The 16,550-nt window shown below is 47.3% G+C and overlaps 1 protein-coding gene across 14 annotated transcripts in view; it reads left to right on the top strand.

The window, feature by feature from the left end:
• Positions 1–16,210, top strand: part of HUWE1 (HECT, UBA and WWE domain containing E3 ubiquitin protein ligase 1) — a 166,300-nt gene extending 150,090 nt beyond the window's left edge. For 12 of the 14 annotated variants that reach the window (XM_043570269.1, XM_043570276.1, XM_043570266.1 and 9 more), the window contains 21 exons: positions 369–583; positions 659–947; positions 1,086–1,188; positions 1,938–2,484; positions 3,173–3,776; positions 4,470–4,591; positions 4,704–4,860; positions 6,104–6,236; positions 6,513–6,715; positions 7,314–7,441; positions 8,729–8,825; positions 9,379–9,534; positions 10,192–10,437; positions 10,750–10,867; positions 11,682–11,822; positions 12,765–13,052; positions 13,168–13,273; positions 13,921–14,038; positions 14,339–14,520; positions 14,808–14,998; positions 15,586–16,210. In XM_043570269.1, the coding sequence (XP_043426204.1) occupies positions 369–583; positions 659–947; positions 1,086–1,188; positions 1,938–2,484; positions 3,173–3,776; positions 4,470–4,591; positions 4,704–4,860; positions 6,104–6,236; positions 6,513–6,715; positions 7,314–7,441; positions 8,729–8,825; positions 9,379–9,534; positions 10,192–10,437; positions 10,750–10,867; positions 11,682–11,822; positions 12,765–13,052; positions 13,168–13,273; positions 13,921–14,038; positions 14,339–14,520; positions 14,808–14,998; positions 15,586–15,688 (4,247 nt within the window). In that variant the 3' untranslated portion in view covers positions 15,689–16,210. The remainder of the gene's footprint in view (positions 1–368; positions 584–658; positions 948–1,085; positions 1,189–1,937; positions 2,485–3,172; positions 3,777–4,469; positions 4,592–4,703; positions 4,861–6,103; positions 6,237–6,512; positions 6,716–7,313; positions 7,442–8,728; positions 8,826–9,378; positions 9,535–10,191; positions 10,438–10,749; positions 10,868–11,681; positions 11,823–12,764; positions 13,053–13,167; positions 13,274–13,920; positions 14,039–14,338; positions 14,521–14,807; positions 14,999–15,585) is intronic. The other 2 variants (XM_043570281.1, XM_043570277.1) reach the window with 1 other exon arrangement.
• The last annotated feature ends 340 nt before the right edge of the window (positions 16,211–16,550 follow it).

Genomic DNA, 16,550 nt, shown 5'->3' with positions numbered 1-16,550 from the left:
TGAGCCCAGGCTTTGGAGTTAAACAGATCTTAGCTCAGGTTCCTCCCTCTGCAGCGACCTACCTTCAGAACCTGGGGGCATCACTTAACTTCTCTGATTCTCATTAATAATGAGGCAGTAATAATAGTTACATTGTAGGGTCTTTATAAAGATTAAGTGACAGTGTACACACAGAATCTGGCATATAACAAGTGCTATTCTGAGCCTAGGGAAGGTGAGTGGGCCTTCTGTGTGTCCTCTGTCTTTTGTGTGCAGTGAGGACAAACAAAGCTCATTTCCCACAAGCAAGGCCCTGAGTTTCTTTACTCAAGTACATCTTAAGCATCGGTAAAGGTGCGAGTTCCTTCACATCTTGCACCTCCCCTCAGGTATCAGTCTACCCGAAGGTGTGGACCCCTCTTTCCTGGCTGCTCTGCCTGATGACATTCGCCGGGAAGTCCTGCAGAACCAGCTGGGCATTCGTCCACCAACTCGGACTGCCCCTTCAGCAAATAACTCAGCTCCTGCAGTGGTGGGGAATCCTGGTGTGACTGAAGTGAGCCCTGAGTTCTTGGCTGCCCTGCCTCCAGCTATCCAAGAGGAAGTATGTGAGCAGGGAGCTGGTGGGACCAGGCTGCCTGGTTGTGGGTGTGCCCCATTGACATCTTCTGCTCTATAGGTGCTGGCGCAGCAAAGAGCTGAGCAACAGCGACGGGAACTGGCACAGAATGCTAGCTCAGACACCCCCATGGACCCTGTGACCTTCATCCAGACCCTACCCTCAGACCTGCGCCGTAGTGTCCTAGAGGACATGGAGGATAGCGTGTTGGCTGTGATGCCACCTGACATTGCAGCTGAGGCTCAAGCCCTGAGGCGAGAACAAGAAGCCCGGCAGCGACAACTCATGCATGAGCGGCTCTTTGGCCACAGTAGCACCTCTGCACTCTCTGCCATTCTCCGAAGCCCGGGTACAGAGGGAGGCAAGTGGGAGGGCTCTGAAATGTTTGAATTTGTATACACAAGGCTCTGTTGTTGCCCTTTGTGTTACTCAGACCTGGCATACTACCCGCCTCCCTAGTTTCAGTTTCCTATTTCTTTTCTTCCAGCTTTCACCAGTCGCCTCAGTGGCAACCGTGGAGTTCAGTACACTCGCCTTGCTGTGCAGAGGGGCGGCACCTTTCAAATGGGGGGTAGCAGCAGCCATAACAGGTACCTTTGTCTTTTTTCACCTTGCCATATCATCTCTCCCATATACTGCCAGTCCAACGTCCTTAATTTACAGGTAGAGAGACTCAGTGACCTCTCTAGCTGTTGCCTTGAATGAGTGGGGAGCCAAATCTTTGGACTCGCCTTCAGAAAGCCACACTTTGGGGTTGGTGTAGCTACTGTAAACCATAATCACAAAGTAAGGCAGGCTGGCAGCAGGTTGTGGTATAAGGAAAGCCATTTGCCTAGAGATTGTAATATCTAGGCCACAGAAGAAGAGGAGTTCATTACTACCCAGGCTGAAGCAGACTGTACCCAACATGCCAAAATGCAAAGGGAGTGATCAGTCTCTATGAGGCAGGCAGGCAACCCCCTAGTAGTCTAGAGAAGGCAGAAATAAACATTATTTTTAAGACTTCAAGTGCAATCCAATTTTACCAATTGATGATACAGACATCGTGTGATGTAAGGCAAGTCACTTAACCTATTTGAGCCTCTTGTTCATCACCTCAAAAATGGGCAATTCTTTAGTCTTCTGAGCAGCCCCGTACCAGCTGGTATGGACATTGTAGAGTGCTTGGTACCCAGTGGGCACACAAGAGGGCAGCTCTTATTATTAAGAGCCCTTAGACTTAGGCACTTCTCCTTCTTATGCCTCCTTGGAGGTATGCAGCTCATCCCCCTTACCCAGGCCTTTTACCTAATCCCAGCATTCTAGCTACGTGTTACCCAGAAACTATGCTCTGTTCCAGGCCTTCTGGCAGTAATGTAGACACTCTCCTCCGCCTCCGAGGACGACTCCTCCTGGACCACGAAGCCCTATCCTGTCTCCTGGTCCTACTTTTCGTGGATGAGCCAAAGCTTAATACAAGCCGTCTACACCGAGTACTGAGAAATCTCTGCTACCATGCCCAGACTCGCCACTGGGTCATCCGCAGCCTGCTGTCCATTTTGCAGCGTAGCAGTGAGAGTGAGCTGTGCATTGAAACACCCAAGCTCTCCTCAAGTGAGGAGAAGGGCAAAAAGTCAAGCAAGAGCTGTGGGTCAAGCAGCCATGAACACCGGCCCCTGGACCTCCTACACAAGATGGAGTCTAAGAGCTCCAACCAGCTTTCCTGGCTCTCAGTATCTATGGACGCAGCCCTAGGCTGCAGGACTAATATATTCCAGATTCAACGTTCAGGGGGTCGCAAACATACCGAGAAACATGCAAGCAGTGGCTCCACTGTCCACATCCACCCCCAGGCTGCTCCTGTTGTCTGCAGACATGTTCTGGACACGCTCATTCAGTTGGCCAAGGTGAGGAGCTTGAACCCAACCAACTCTTGGGGAAGAGGGATGGCAGTCACAGCCTAGATGAAATCTGAACTCTGAGAGAGCAAGTAGGTCTTTCTTCCGTTAGTGCTGAGGCCTGTATTGTTTCTGAGAGTTGTCAAGTGAATAATTTTGTGGGGTTCTTTTTACTTTTTGCAATTTTTGTGCATTATTTCGTTATCAAAACAACTTTCGGTAATCTGTATGATTGCTATTTTACACATGAAGAAGCTGGGGTACAGAAATTTTTAGTGGCTTTGTCACGTGGCTAGTAAGTGATGGAGCTGGACCTAGAACTTAGTTCAGTTTTCTTTTTAATAATCATTGATGCCATTTGTTGAAGGCCTGCCTTGTGCCAGGCACTGTGCAGAAATACATTATCTCCTTTTATCTCAACAATTTTTCAATGCAGCATAGGTGTGCTCCCCATTTCATAAATACACAGACTGATGCTAAGAAGTTAGCTAATCATCTCCCTTCAAAGCCCTTGTTTGTTTCTCTGGGCCACTTCACCATCCGTTAGATAAAACTCCTGTGTGACCTCTCTCCCATGTCACCAAAGCTATCCAAAGGAGTAGAGAGTCTCCTTTGGAACCAGTTGTCTTTCCTTGTCAAGAAGACATATTTTCTCTGTGCACCCCCTAGATCAAGCATGTCCTTCTCTTGCCGGCAGGTATTTCCCAGCCACTTTACACAGCAGCGGACCAAAGAAACAAACTGTGAGAGCGATCGGGAGAGGGGCAGTAAGCAGGCCTGCAGCCCATGCTCTTCACAGTCCACCAGCAGTGGCATTTGCACAGACTTCTGGGACTTATTGGTAAAACTGGACAACATGAATGTCAGCCGGAAAGGCAAGAACTCCGTGAAGTCAGTGCCAGTGAGCGCTGGTGGTGAGGGGGAAACCTCCCCATACAGCCTCGAGGCCTCTCCGCTGGGGCAGCTCATGAACATGTTGTCACACCCAGTCATCCGCCGGAGCTCTCTCTTAACTGAGAAACTCCTCAGACTCCTTTCTCTCATCTCAATTGCTCTCCCAGAAAACAAAGTATCGGAAGCACAGGCTAATTCTGGCAGCAGTGCTTCTTCCACCACTGTTGCCACCTCAACCACATCTACCACCACTACCACTGCCGCCTCCAGCACGCCCACTCCCCCTGCTGCAACCACCCCTGTCACTTCTGCTCCAGCTCTGGTTATTGCCACGGCTATATCCACCATTGCCGTAGCTGCTTCGACCACGGTGACTACCCCCACGACTGCTACCACTACTGTTTCAAGTAAGTGTGGATGTAGGCTGGAAGCCTGGAGTGTGTACACCCACCTCACCCCTCACTCCCCCATCCAGGTATTACTCCCTAAATGATAGCAGTCAGCTTGGTTTGTGTTTGTGAGAGCCAGAGGCATTCATTCTTGACCTCATCAGTCCCAATTCACTCTCTCCATCCTTTTCCTCCCCACACCCATCCATCCATCCACCCACACAGACACTCATAAAGACCAGCAGGCATTCACTGAATGTGGCTTCCCTAGGCTAAGCACCAAAAGGAGGGTAGAGAGAGAAAGTCCCTATTTTCAAAGAACTCCCAACCTTTCCATCCTGGTTGAAGGAGCCAGTTCTCAGGAAAGAGTTCAAGAACAGGCAGGACACCATGTGAATCAGGGTAGACTAGCCAAGCTGTCCTAGGAAGTAAAGGGAATGAGCCCTACAGCAGACTAGTAAGAATTATTTGAAGAAGATTTTGAGGAAGGGGCTCAATGGTAGGGAAACAGTTGAGAAATGTTTGGGATTATCACTTTAGAAGGTACAGTCCTGAGACTCCTTGACAAACTGAGTCATTGGGATTTGGCTTTGGTGGGTGGCTTTTCTTTTTCACTACTTTCCCGTATTGAAGCCTTGGATGATTTAGTGATTTCTTGGTTCTGGCCTGTGAGTTTTAGAGGCTTACAGTATTTCATCTGTTTCCTCAAAGCTTCTACAACTACTAAGGCCAGCAAATCTCCAGCAAAGGTGGGTGATGGGGGCAGCAGCAGTGCAGACTTTAAGATGGTATCCTCTGGCCTCACGGAAAACCAGCTACAGCTCTCTGTGGAGGTGAGTCCAGGCTCTTCTGAATTCCCAAGACTGGGGGAGAAAAGGTAAATGGGAGTAGATAAAGTTTTAATTCTTAAGTTGAGGCTCACCCCTTCTCTTTTCTTTTTCCCAGGTGTTGACGTCACACTCTTGTTCTGAAGAAGGTCTGGAAGATGCAGCAAATGTGTTACTACAGCTCTCTCGGGGGGACCCTGCAACCCGGGACACTGTTCTCAAGCTGCTACTGAATGGAGCTCGCCATCTGGGCTATACTCTTTGTAAACAGATAGGTAATAACAGGAGTAAAACGTCTTGTCTTTCTGAAACCTTCCACTGAGGTATCCCCTCTTTATGGAAGCCGTCCCCGAATCCCCAGGTTGAATCAAACTCCTTCCGCTTGTGTAGCATAGCCCCCTGTACTCTTTGTCTATTGCAACACTAATAATACTGGGTTGTCATCTGTTTTCCTCTGCTCAGTTGTTCATGGAGAGCAAGGCTGGGCTTTTCTCTATATTGCCAGTGCCCGGCACGTGGCATGTAATCCATGCTTATTAGTAAAGGAAAACAATCATGTATAGGACCAGCAGTGCTCTTTCTTCCACTTCTACATTCTGGGCACTTGTAGGAGTCCTATGATGAACCTGCCTAGGCAACTTCACCACCTCAGAGATGCACCTGCACTTAGGTTAGGCTCAAGAATTGAGAGTCCAAATGGTATCCTCTGCCTTTGTGTACTTGTGAGGGTACAAAAGTTCTAAGAACACTTGGAAATTGTCTCGTTTCAATCTTCCTTCCTGTTGTTACCAAGAGAAAACTAAAACCCAGGTTGATGAAGCAATTGAATTGACGAGTAGAGCCAGGTTTTCTTTCAGCATAGAGAGCCTGTTTGCTCTCTCCCACTCCCATCCCAATCATGGCTCTCCCTAGATTTTGGTTACCTGGTTAGTTCTCTCCTCACAAATGTGCCTGGGGCTTAGGTGATATGGATGTTAATTAAACTGTTATGACCCAGGACGTTATGTTCTTTGCTACATGAGAACTATATGGTTCTTTCGGGAGGAATTTGGCTACAGTCTGACCTTTCTTGACTGCTACCATTCAACACCCATGGGCCAGGCAGTGTCCTAGGCACTCTCCTGCAGTTCTTTCCTTATCCTCAAAATAGCCTTGTGAGATTAGTCTCGTTATTAAGATGGATAAGTAAACTGGGAGAAGGAGCTAAGCAGTTTGCCTGAGATCACCACAAAAACCTCAGAAGTTCAAAATGTATACAGGCTCCCAAACCGATACTTTTTGTTCTCTGTACTGATCTGCATTTCATGTAGATTGTACAGATTCTTGAGGCAGGGTAAATCGGTAGTCTCTGGATGGTTGATCCATGAACACACATAGGTGAACAGCAAAATTCTGCTCACTCCAGATTCTCTGCAGCTGAGCAAAGACAATAGCCTGGTAGGTTTCTTGCAAAGGTTTGGCTTTCAGCTGCTTCACTAGGGAAGTCTGAACACTTGCTGGCTCCTCTACTTGACCCAGGTACCCTTCTGGCTGAGTTACGGGAATATAACCTAGAACAGCAACGGCGAGCCCAGTGTGAGACCCTCTCTCCTGATGGCCTACCTGAGGAGCAGCCACAGACCACCAAGCTGAAAGGCAAAATGCAGAGCAGGTGGGTGGTAGCCACTCATTTGGCTATGGGGCCAAAATCTGGGATATTCTAAAAGGTGGCTCTTGCTGGTTTCCTGGTTTGTTTGGTTTTTTTCTCCCCCCTCTCTGGGCAGATTTCTTTATCTGTCCTATACATACCTGACCCTATTTTTTTCCCACTGTGGGATTTCCTTTGGAGATTCTTTAACCCTCTAGTCAACACCAAAAAGCCCTGCTCACTCTGGATGTTTGTGCTTTGATGCTGTCAATATACGCAAGCCACCTCTACACTGTCCAGGTTTGACATGGCTGAGAATGTGGTAATTGTGGCATCTCAGAAGCGACCTCTGGGTGGCCGGGAGCTCCAGCTGCCTTCTATGTCCATGTTGACATCCAAGACATCTACCCAGAAGTTCTTCTTGAGGGTACTGCAGGTCATCATCCAGCTCCGGGACGACACACGCCGAGCTAACAAGAAAGCCAAGCAGACAGGCAGGCTAGGTATGGAACTGGAGTGTCCAGTTGAGGGTCAGGGTTGGTGGTGGTGAACTCAGAGTCCCTGGAGGGCAGGACCTAATGTCATGTCTCCATCCTGCTTGAACTTTCCAAAAAAGGAAATGATGATACTTTGCTAGAATGTTGATGGCTGCATTCTGTATCTCACTCAAGCTGTCTGCATAGGAAATTCATTAGGGCAAGTGAGAATTAAAGGGGAGTGGAAATCTGGCAAAGAAATTGGGGGCAGATCTTTCACTGAATAAGGTTTAAGTCACCGTGTCTCCGTTCTGCTTCTTGGCTCACTCCTGACTAAAACTTTGCAGCCATGTTGCCTTAGCCATGGCCTGCCAAATCCTACCTTTCTTCCTGTCCCACAGAACCTTCTCTACCTGCTACTATCCATCTGTGTACCACCATGTCCCCTGCCCTTACTTGTAATGGTAGCTCTTAGTGCCTGGTGATGAGCACTGTGTAGCTGCCTGAGCTAAATAAAGCTCAGAGACTTCAGCAGGATGCCCTGTGGCAGCCCAGGTGATGGGAGAGAGAATATTGGGCATTCTTTCTACATTTTATATCTTGCCTTTCTTTTTCTTTCTCCCAGGTTCCTCCGGTTTAGGCTCAGCTAGCAGCATCCAGGCAGCTGTTCGGCAGCTGGAGGCTGAGGCTGATGCCATTATACAAATGGTACGTGAGGGTCAAAGGGCGCGGAGACAGCAACAAGCAGCAACGGTTAGCATGATGCCTGTGGCCCCTCATTCATTTGTCTCTCTCCCCTCCCCACCACATCGTCAGTGGGGTTTCACTGCCCTTACCTTGTATGCTTTTGCATTAAGTTTGCTGTATGAATGCTTCTGGACAACAGGGTTACTTTCTGTTGGTGTTTTCTCTACTGTTTGTTCATTGTTTTGTTGGTTTGGTTTGGATTGATATGATTTAAAGCTTGGCCATCATACCCCACTCCCAGCTATCCAGTCAATAGTGGCGCTTTTGCATACTGCATAATGCTAAGTGTCTGGGTTCTGAGGGGCTGTGGAATAAAGATTTTTCAGTCTCCTGGAATAATGCAAATACATCAGGAATCCAGCCCTTGAAATTCTCCCAAGCTTGGTCTACGTCCCACAGCCTCTTCTAGGCTATGGATGGTCCATCTACCCTGGCCTCTGCTTCTGTTTTCCATACTCTCTTGGTACCTTGGCACCTAGGCACTCAGGCACTTTTAGGAAGAAACCCTCAGGTTTCTAGATAGCCAACTCATTGTTGGGATCCCAGCACAGAGTGGCTGCGGGAAAAGCCTGGCATCATGTATGTATGCTGTGGCACTCTCATTGTTTTCCTGTTCTTGAAACATGCAAGTCACCTTCCCAAGATCCAGGAAATAAAGGTATCCTGAGGCTTGGTTTTTCTTTACGTATAATTACTATTCTACAGTATGATTTCATTGAGCATGCTGGGAACGTCCTAGAATTTGCAGGCTGTGACTCCCAACAAGGGAGAAAGGGAAAACAGCTATTATTATGAAGTACTTTTTTCTGCCCCGTCTTTCCCACACCTGATAGGGTAGATGTTGGCTTTGTGAATAATGCCACCCATCAAAGGCTTTCCCTTATTATTTCCCCTTTTCTGAGCAAACAGAAACAGAGAGCCAAACCTACAGTCTGTTCACTTGAGTTTTATATGTAGATGCGCATATATGTAATCTGTCCCCAGAAGAAGTCTTCCAAGTCTGTATCCAGAAGGCTGGTGTCTGACTAGATATAGGTCAAGAGTAGAGTGGAGGCAATGCAGGAATCTAAGGAGCTTTTCGGAAAAGCTTGCTAGCTCAGGGTGGAGGACAGCAAAGGAGGTGGGAAGGCCATTCTTTTCTGGAAAGCCACAGGGTTTTCTGACCAAATATATAGGAAAGCTCTTTCCAAACTTAGTATGTGTGAGAATGGGTAGAAACAGCCTCTAGCCTCTCCCTGAGGAAAGCAGAGTTGCATTGCACCCTTTATGTGACTTTGTCTCCCTTTTATCCAGTCGGAGTCAAGCCAGTCAGAGGCCTCTGTCCGGAGGGAGGAGTCACCCATGGATGTGGACCAGCCATCTCCCAGTGCTCAGGATACTCCGTCCATCGGTCAGTACTACTTCCTGTTTCCAGTGCACCAAAAGAGCCAGTCTTCATGAAGTGTCTGCTGGGTCCGCTGCTCTCTACATATATAAGCTCTGTTTTCCAGTTCCACTGAACGCTGGTTTTTGTAAACGTTAATAAGCTTTTACCAACGAAGATCAATATCACCATCTCACGCCCTTATTAGAGATTCGTAGCATACACTACAATTCCTGGAGTTAAGAAACTGTGATGTGATGTTAGATGTGGAGACAGCACGTGTTTCAGTTGTGGCTCCCCCATTTAGTGACTGGTACCTGAAGCAAATCTCTCTTGGCTTCAGTTTCCTTGAATGTGGCTCTTGCAAGTGAGAAACCAAATTTTTTATTGTATTAATTTTATTTAAATTTAAATTTTATCCAGTGTAGGATTAGAGCTTACTTCCAGATGTCACTCAGTATTACTTAGTAGCCGGTGAGCCAGTCTACTTGATCTAATGGCCTGCACAGCTGGTCTGGGAAAAAGCTAAATGGAGGAAATACCTCAAAGGCTTTCTGTCTCTCTTCTGTGTGGCCTATAGGCTCAGATGGAACCTCACAAGGGGAGAAGGAGAAGGAGGAGAGGCCACCTGAGTTACCCCTGCTCAGTGAGCAGCTGAGCTTGGACGAGCTATGGGACATGCTGGGAGAGTGTCTAAAGGAACTGGAGGAATCCCATGACCAGCATGCGGTGCTAGGTGAGTTGTGGCCTTTGGGCCAAGGTCCCAACCCACTGATCTGCTCTGGGCCCTTTCTGCCAGCTTAACTTTCTTCCTTCTAGATCACCCCCTCACTGTCTCTGAAATGAGAATTCAAAGGAGAATTCAAATTCTGTCACTTTAGTATCAGAAAAAAAAGATTTGCCTTCTCTTTTAGTAGCTGGTACCTTTCGCTTTTTAGACCAGGGGAATCTTTATAACTGGTAGCCTATTCCATTTTTATTTATTTTTTTTTTAATTTTTTTTTTAACGTTTATTTATTTTTGAGACAGAGAGAGACACAGCACAAACAGGGGAGGGTCAGAGAGAGAGGGAGACACAGAATCTGTAACAGGCTCCAGGCTCTGAGCTGTCAGCACAGAGCCCGACGCGGGGCTCGAACTCACGGACCGCGAGATCATGACCTGAGCTGAAGTTGGACACGTAACCAACTGAGCCACCCAGGCGCCCCTCCATTTTTCTTTAGTTTCAAGGAGGCTCAGACTTCCTCTGTGGCTTCATTTTTCTTTGTTACCATTGTATTTCTCCTGCAGGTTTTCAGTATTTCTTCCATACTGTACTTTTGTAATTTGATCATGAAGGAAAAGAGGTTTGTATGTTGAAGTTTCAAAACTTCCCTATCATTCCTACCCCCAGTGCTACAGCCAGCCGTCGAGGCCTTCTTCCTGGTCCATGCCACAGAGCGAGAGAGCAAGCCTCCTGTCCGAGACACCCGTGAGAGCCAGCTGGCACACATCAAGGACGAGCCTCCTCCACTCTCCCCTGCCCCCTTAACCCCAGCCACTCCTTCCTCCCTTGACCCATTCTTCTCCAGGGAGCCCTCGTCTATGCACATCTCCTCAAGCCTGCCCCCTGACACGCAGAAGTTCCTTCGCTTTGCAGGTACAGGGAACTCTTAGGCCTCCAGCGTAGAAGGATTCATTTTTTTTACAGGGTCATTTCATACATTTTATTCTTAGCTGTTTCATGGGGGAAAGGGATGGGACTGAGAGAGAGAGAGAGAGTGTGGGAGGGGGTGGCTGGGTGGGTAGGGGGAGAAAGAGAATGAAGCTAGTGAGGGTAGGGACCGGATCTGAAAGCCCTTTTGTGCCACACTTTTTTCTCTGAAATAAGAAAGTTGCTGGTTGGTTGGCTATCGTGTAGTCTTCTGGGAACCAGGACGTGCTGATTCCTGCTGTCCCTTTCTCCCCACAGAGACTCACCGCACTGTGTTAAACCAGATCCTACGGCAGTCCACCACCCACCTCGCTGATGGACCTTTTGCTGTCCTGGTAGACTACATTCGTGTCCTCGACTTTGATGTCAAGCGCAAGTATGTGCCCTGGAGGCTGTGGGGATGGGAACTTTTCAAATGCTATCATCTCTCCGAGAAAGGAGCCAAAATTCCTCCCAAAGGAGTGTTTTCAGAGAAAGAAGTTTCCATTGGTGGCAGCCCTTGGAAATGGTGCTGGGTGGGAGGGAAGAGATTCATCTGTGTCTCTGACAGTCATTATACCTAAATACTCCCTGGTCTTCTCCATCCTTCCTCAGAGAAGTGCAAAACCTTTATTTAATCACATGACTCCTAAAGTTCCATTCCATCCTTTGGGGTAATTAATACAGGAGGTGCAGGTAGCCATAGTATACTTACAGCATGGCTCAGCAGAAATTCTCTGCCACAGACTCTGTGGGCCTTTATTCGGTGACGATGGGAAAAATTTAGAGTTGGTAATGAATAACCTGCCTCTCCAAACTACTGGGCACTTCCCCAGGGGAACATGTGGGGAGCAAGGATCAAAGTGTTGGGAGGATGGGAGGACCATCACTGTGGGTCTTCATCCTAATCAAGATCAAGCAAACAGGGGGTGCCTGGGTGGCTCAGTCAGTTGAGCATCGGACTTTGGCTCAGGTCAGGATCTCGTGGTTTGTGAGTTCGAGCCCCGCATGGGGTCTGTGCTGACAGCTCGGAGCCTGGAGCCTGCTTTGGGTTCTGTGTCTCCCTCTGTCTCTGCCCCTCCCCTGCTCATGCTCTCTTTCTCTTTCTCTCACTCTTGAAAATAAATAAACATTAAAAAAAACAAAAAAGATCAAGCAAACAGAAGTTTGCTCTGCCACCCCAATCCTATTTTCCTTTTCTACCTCCCAAGATATTTCCGCCAAGAGCTAGAACGTTTGGATGAGGGGCTTCGGAAAGAAGACATGGCTGTGCACGTCCGCCGTGATCATGTGTTTGAAGATTCCTATCGTGAACTGCACCGGAAATCCCCTGAAGAAATGAAGAATCGATTGTAAGAGCCCATAAGAGAGAAAAGAGGATGGGAGGGTGGAGCAATTTCCTACATGGTAGTGAAGGCTTACTTAAGCACCAGATGTGCCCAGGAACTGAGGGAGGTGCTGCCCTCCCCAGCAGGAATTCCAAATAGGAACCTGGTATAGATAGTCTCACTGAGCTGTCTTCTGTCTTCTTGGTCTGGTCTCAGAAGACTGGTCTAATGCTGGCTAGGCTGGCCTTTGGGATGAGCTACGCAACAAATCCCAGAGCGAAGAGTCTTTGTCATTTATAAGGATAAACCTGATGGCTTCACAGAGAGCTTTCTCTGTTGTTACATTAGGAATGGGAAGACTGCTGAGCAGATGGTATCCTGGCTTCAGGGAGACCACACTTGCATGAGTGGCTCCTCACCAAATTGGTAATTGTTCACTGGTGATTCTGAAGCCACCTAGAAGAGATCAGCAGTTTAATGCCAGCGAGATGAAAGACCTGTTGGGAGTAGTTTGACGCTCCTGAGCTCAGGAACTTGATTCCTCCTCTCCCTCGTGGCATGGGTTCCCCATCCATGTAATCATATAGGAAGTCAGAGACACTTCTGAGACAGACTGGGCCCTGCTCCTCCACCACCAAATCCTTAACAGATATCAGCCTGATCAGCCCTCTCTGACACCGCTGGATTCCTCCTCTCCCTGCTTTCCCTAAGTGAGGCCCTCATTTAAGCCTCTATACCTTTCCTGTTGATGAACCTTTACTGATAATTCAGGACTTCTTTTCTGTCGATGCATTTTTTTTTTGTCCCAGATCCCTACCCTTGGGCTTTCCTGGCACTCTGTATTCACTTCTGTTCTCTGATCCTGTACTCCCCAGCCATTGCTTCACTCACTCACTCGGGTCATACTACATAATGAATGGATTTGTCCTGGGCTTTCTGCACATCTGTTTCTGGTCTCTTATGCAGGTATATAGTGTTTGAAGGAGAAGAAGGGCAGGATGCTGGAGGGCTCCTACGGGAGTGGTATATGATCATCTCTCGGGAGATGTTTAATCCTATGTATGCCTTGTTCCGTACCTCACCCGGTGACCGGGTCACCTACACCATCAACCCATCTTCCCACTGCAACCCCAACCACCTCAGCTACTTCAAGTTTGTTGGACGCATTGTGGCCAAAGCTGTATATGACAACCGCCTCCTGGAGTGCTATTTTACTCGGTCCTTCTACAAACACATCTTGGGCAAGTCTGTCAGGTGAGGATGTGGCAAAGGATCCACATTCTCTTTTGACAGGTTCTTTTCTTGTGTCCCACCCCCATGCTTCTCTCCTGCACCCTAACCCATGGTGACCCTGATCATGTTTTTCTAGATATACGGATATGGAGAGTGAAGATTACCACTTCTACCAGGGCCTGGTTTATCTGCTGGAAAATGATGTCTCCACACTAGGTTATGACCTCACCTTCAGCACTGAGGTAGGTCAAGAAATTGTCACCACAGCACATTCTAGCTAGTCCAGGAAACCCATTATGGGGCCACCCTTGAACTGGGATTGGATAATCTCTTATGCTTCTAAGGAAGCATCTCAACTTTTAAGTCCCATGCTCCATTCCCCATCCAGCAGTGAGCAGTGCAGTGAGCAGTGGGTATTTATATGAGACATCACAAACAGAAAAACCAGGATTTGTAAAACAATTCAAGTTCCTGTTTCCTCTTTATTTATATACATATGTATATATGTATTTAAAGCCTCCAATTCCATATGCTTCATTTCCAGAAGTAGTTCATTGTAGAAAAATTGTATAAATAAATATCAAAGTTAGTCTTCTTCCAAATTGTTTTTCATACAGATTGTACCGTATCATATTACACATGTTAATCATGCCTTTTCCCTTTTACCATTGACAATTTCCTTATTTTCAGCCTCTATGTGTTTTGAGGCCAAACCCTTGGCTTTTCTCTATTACAAAGTTATGAGCTCCTGAGAAAAGATACTTTTTTATGACCTTGCTTCATCTCTCTGCCCAGGACATGGCAAAGATTTTACATATTCCCAGGTAGCTGTATAAATCCCATCCTGGACCAAGCCTGGTATGAATGATTGGTGTTTTGGGTGTTCCAGGTCCAAGAGTTTGGAGTCTGTGAAGTTCGTGACCTCAAACCTAATGGGGCCAACATCTTGGTAACAGAAGAGAATAAGAAGGAGTATGTACACCTGGTGTGCCAGATGAGAATGACAGGTAGGGGAAATGTCCCTTATACTCCTTGTTGCTCATATGGGAAGAGGTCAGGCCTCACTCATTTCACAGATATTGTTTTTTCTCTTCCCCTGTGCCAGCCACAAATCCCAGCCAGAGTCCAAACACCTGACCAAAAAATATTTCCCTTAATTCACCCTATACAGGGGCCCAGAAACAGTGTTAGGTGAGGCAGGTATACCATTCACAATCCTAGTTGCAGCTGGAGCCAGATTGAGGACCTCTGACCTCTAACAGTTGTGTGAGTTTAGATGCCGCATGGCTTGTTGGTTCTCTCCCCAGGAGCCATCCGTAAACAGCTGGCAGCTTTCTTAGAAGGCTTCTATGAGATCATTCCAAAGCGCCTCATTTCTATCTTCACTGAGCAGGAGTTAGAGCTACTCATATCAGGACTGCCCACAATTGACATTGATGATTTGAAATCCAACACTGAATACCACAAGTACCAGTCCAACTCTATTCAGGTGAGCTGCTACTGGCATCTTTCTCCTATCCCTAAGCAGTGCTAGTTTGTATGACACCACATAAACCAGTACTCTTTGGGGGCATGAAGGGGGTATAGGTGACAGCTTACTTACACCTAACTCTTCATCCTTCTAGAACATGTTTTAGGTGATGTTTTTGCTCATCTTATGAATGGAGGAACTGAAGCCCATTTCACGGAAGGGACTTGCCTAAGATTTCAAATCCTATCCCCCCTCTTTCCAAGAGCTCTCTACCTAACACTGGCTTCTTGTGTCCCTTCCCACAGATCCAGTGGTTCTGGAGAGCATTGCGTTCTTTCGACCAAGCTGACCGTGCCAAGTTCCTCCAGTTTGTCACGGGTACTTCCAAAGTGCCCTTGCAAGGCTTTGCTGCCCTTGAAGGTATGAATGGCATTCAGAAGTTTCAGATCCATCGAGATGACAGGTCCACAGATCGCCTGCCTTCAGCTCACACATGGTAAGAGGAAGGATTTGTTCCCTGTTTTAAGCATTCATGATTGAGCTTGCATATTTGCTGCTTCTAGGCCCCTACCCAAGGGCAGGAACCCAAATCTGGCCCCAGCAATGCTAGACCTTGGGGTAGCTCACAGTTTGGTAGTTTTGTGGAAAAGGTGATGTTTGAGATGAGAAGCTGGCCCAGATTCACAGTAGGTTGGGGAGACATTGCAGGTCAACACTGCCACATGAGAGCACAGTGTATTCCAGGGCTCAGTTGGAGCAAGAGGTTGCAGGCAACAGAAGGCTGAATAACTCAGCAGAGGTTGGATCACCAGTGACCCCAAAGGCATCCTTGGAGCTTGCACATTAGCCCATAGGCAAAGCTGTGGTGTTTAAGGAGTGACAGGGTCAGATTTACATTTTAGGTGCCTCATGGCCAGTATTGGGGCCAGATTAGAAAAGGGCAGAGCAGGCTAGGATAAGACTGCAAGTCTTCAAGAAGTGAGGAGTAGGTTCCCTTAGGGAGGACATGTCAGTGGGCACCATGGGAACACAGGGATTTGGTTATAATCTTTTGTCACAAACTGATTTTTCTTCTTTCCCTAGTTTTAATCAGCTGGACCTGCCTGCCTATGAGAGCTTTGAGAAGCTCCGCCACATGCTACTATTGGCCATCCAGGAGTGTTCTGAAGGCTTTGGGCTGGCCTAATAAGGCTCTGCCCACCACTGTGGGGTTTTTCTATCATTGTTGGACCTGGGAATGGGGGGAAATGAAAACAAAAAAGAACCCGAAAGAAAATGTCAAAAACCAATAAATGAAATCCATCAACTCACCATGTGTGTGTCCCAGCTTCCCCAGCGCATACCCATTGCCCCTCTCCTGCTCATTTTCCCTCCCTCTCCCTTTTCCTCACCTCCTCCTCCCTGTTCCATGCCGTCCATGATCCCCAGCCCATGTGTTAAAAAGGCATTAGCCTTTGCAGGGACCTGTTTGTCCCAACTGTTTGAACAGTGTGCTCCTCAGATTCTGTGTTCAGAAGGATTTGCTGCATTGAGACTTGAAACCTTTGGATAGGGGAAAAAATTATATATATATATATTTTTTTGTTCTGTTTGCATTTCTTAATTTGTGCTTGGAATGTGTTGATGTGCACAGCTAATGATTCAATGCGAGACAAGATTGGCGTCTGTGTTGTGGAGGTTTCAAATAAAGAGCACTCTTCATAACTCACTTTTCACAATGGAGTTTTTTTCAAACTTAAACAACTCTTGAGCACATGCTAGACATCTGGAGAAAAGATGCAAATGGACTCCAGAAAACCATCTCTGCCACCACTACTGGTGCATCTTCCTTCTTCAAAGGCGGTTTCCCAGTTATCAGGAGAGATCAGCAGCCACCAGGAATTGAGGGAAGCATGTTTTTTAGAATGGGACCTGCACTTGAGGGCAGTGATGGTGTTACAGATTGCAGCCAAGGACAAAGCATCACCTTGCTTGAGGGGAACAAACCAGGTTTTAAGAAACATTCTGAGAACTCAACCCAACCGACAGTTCTGTTTGGTGAGCCTTTA

The sequence above is a fragment of the Prionailurus bengalensis genome, chromosome X (assembly GCF_016509475.1).
Source record: "Prionailurus bengalensis isolate Pbe53 chromosome X, Fcat_Pben_1.1_paternal_pri, whole genome shotgun sequence".
Taxonomy (NCBI): Eukaryota; Metazoa; Chordata; class Mammalia; order Carnivora; family Felidae; genus Prionailurus; species Prionailurus bengalensis.
This window is presented reverse-complemented; position numbering and strand designations above follow the sequence as displayed.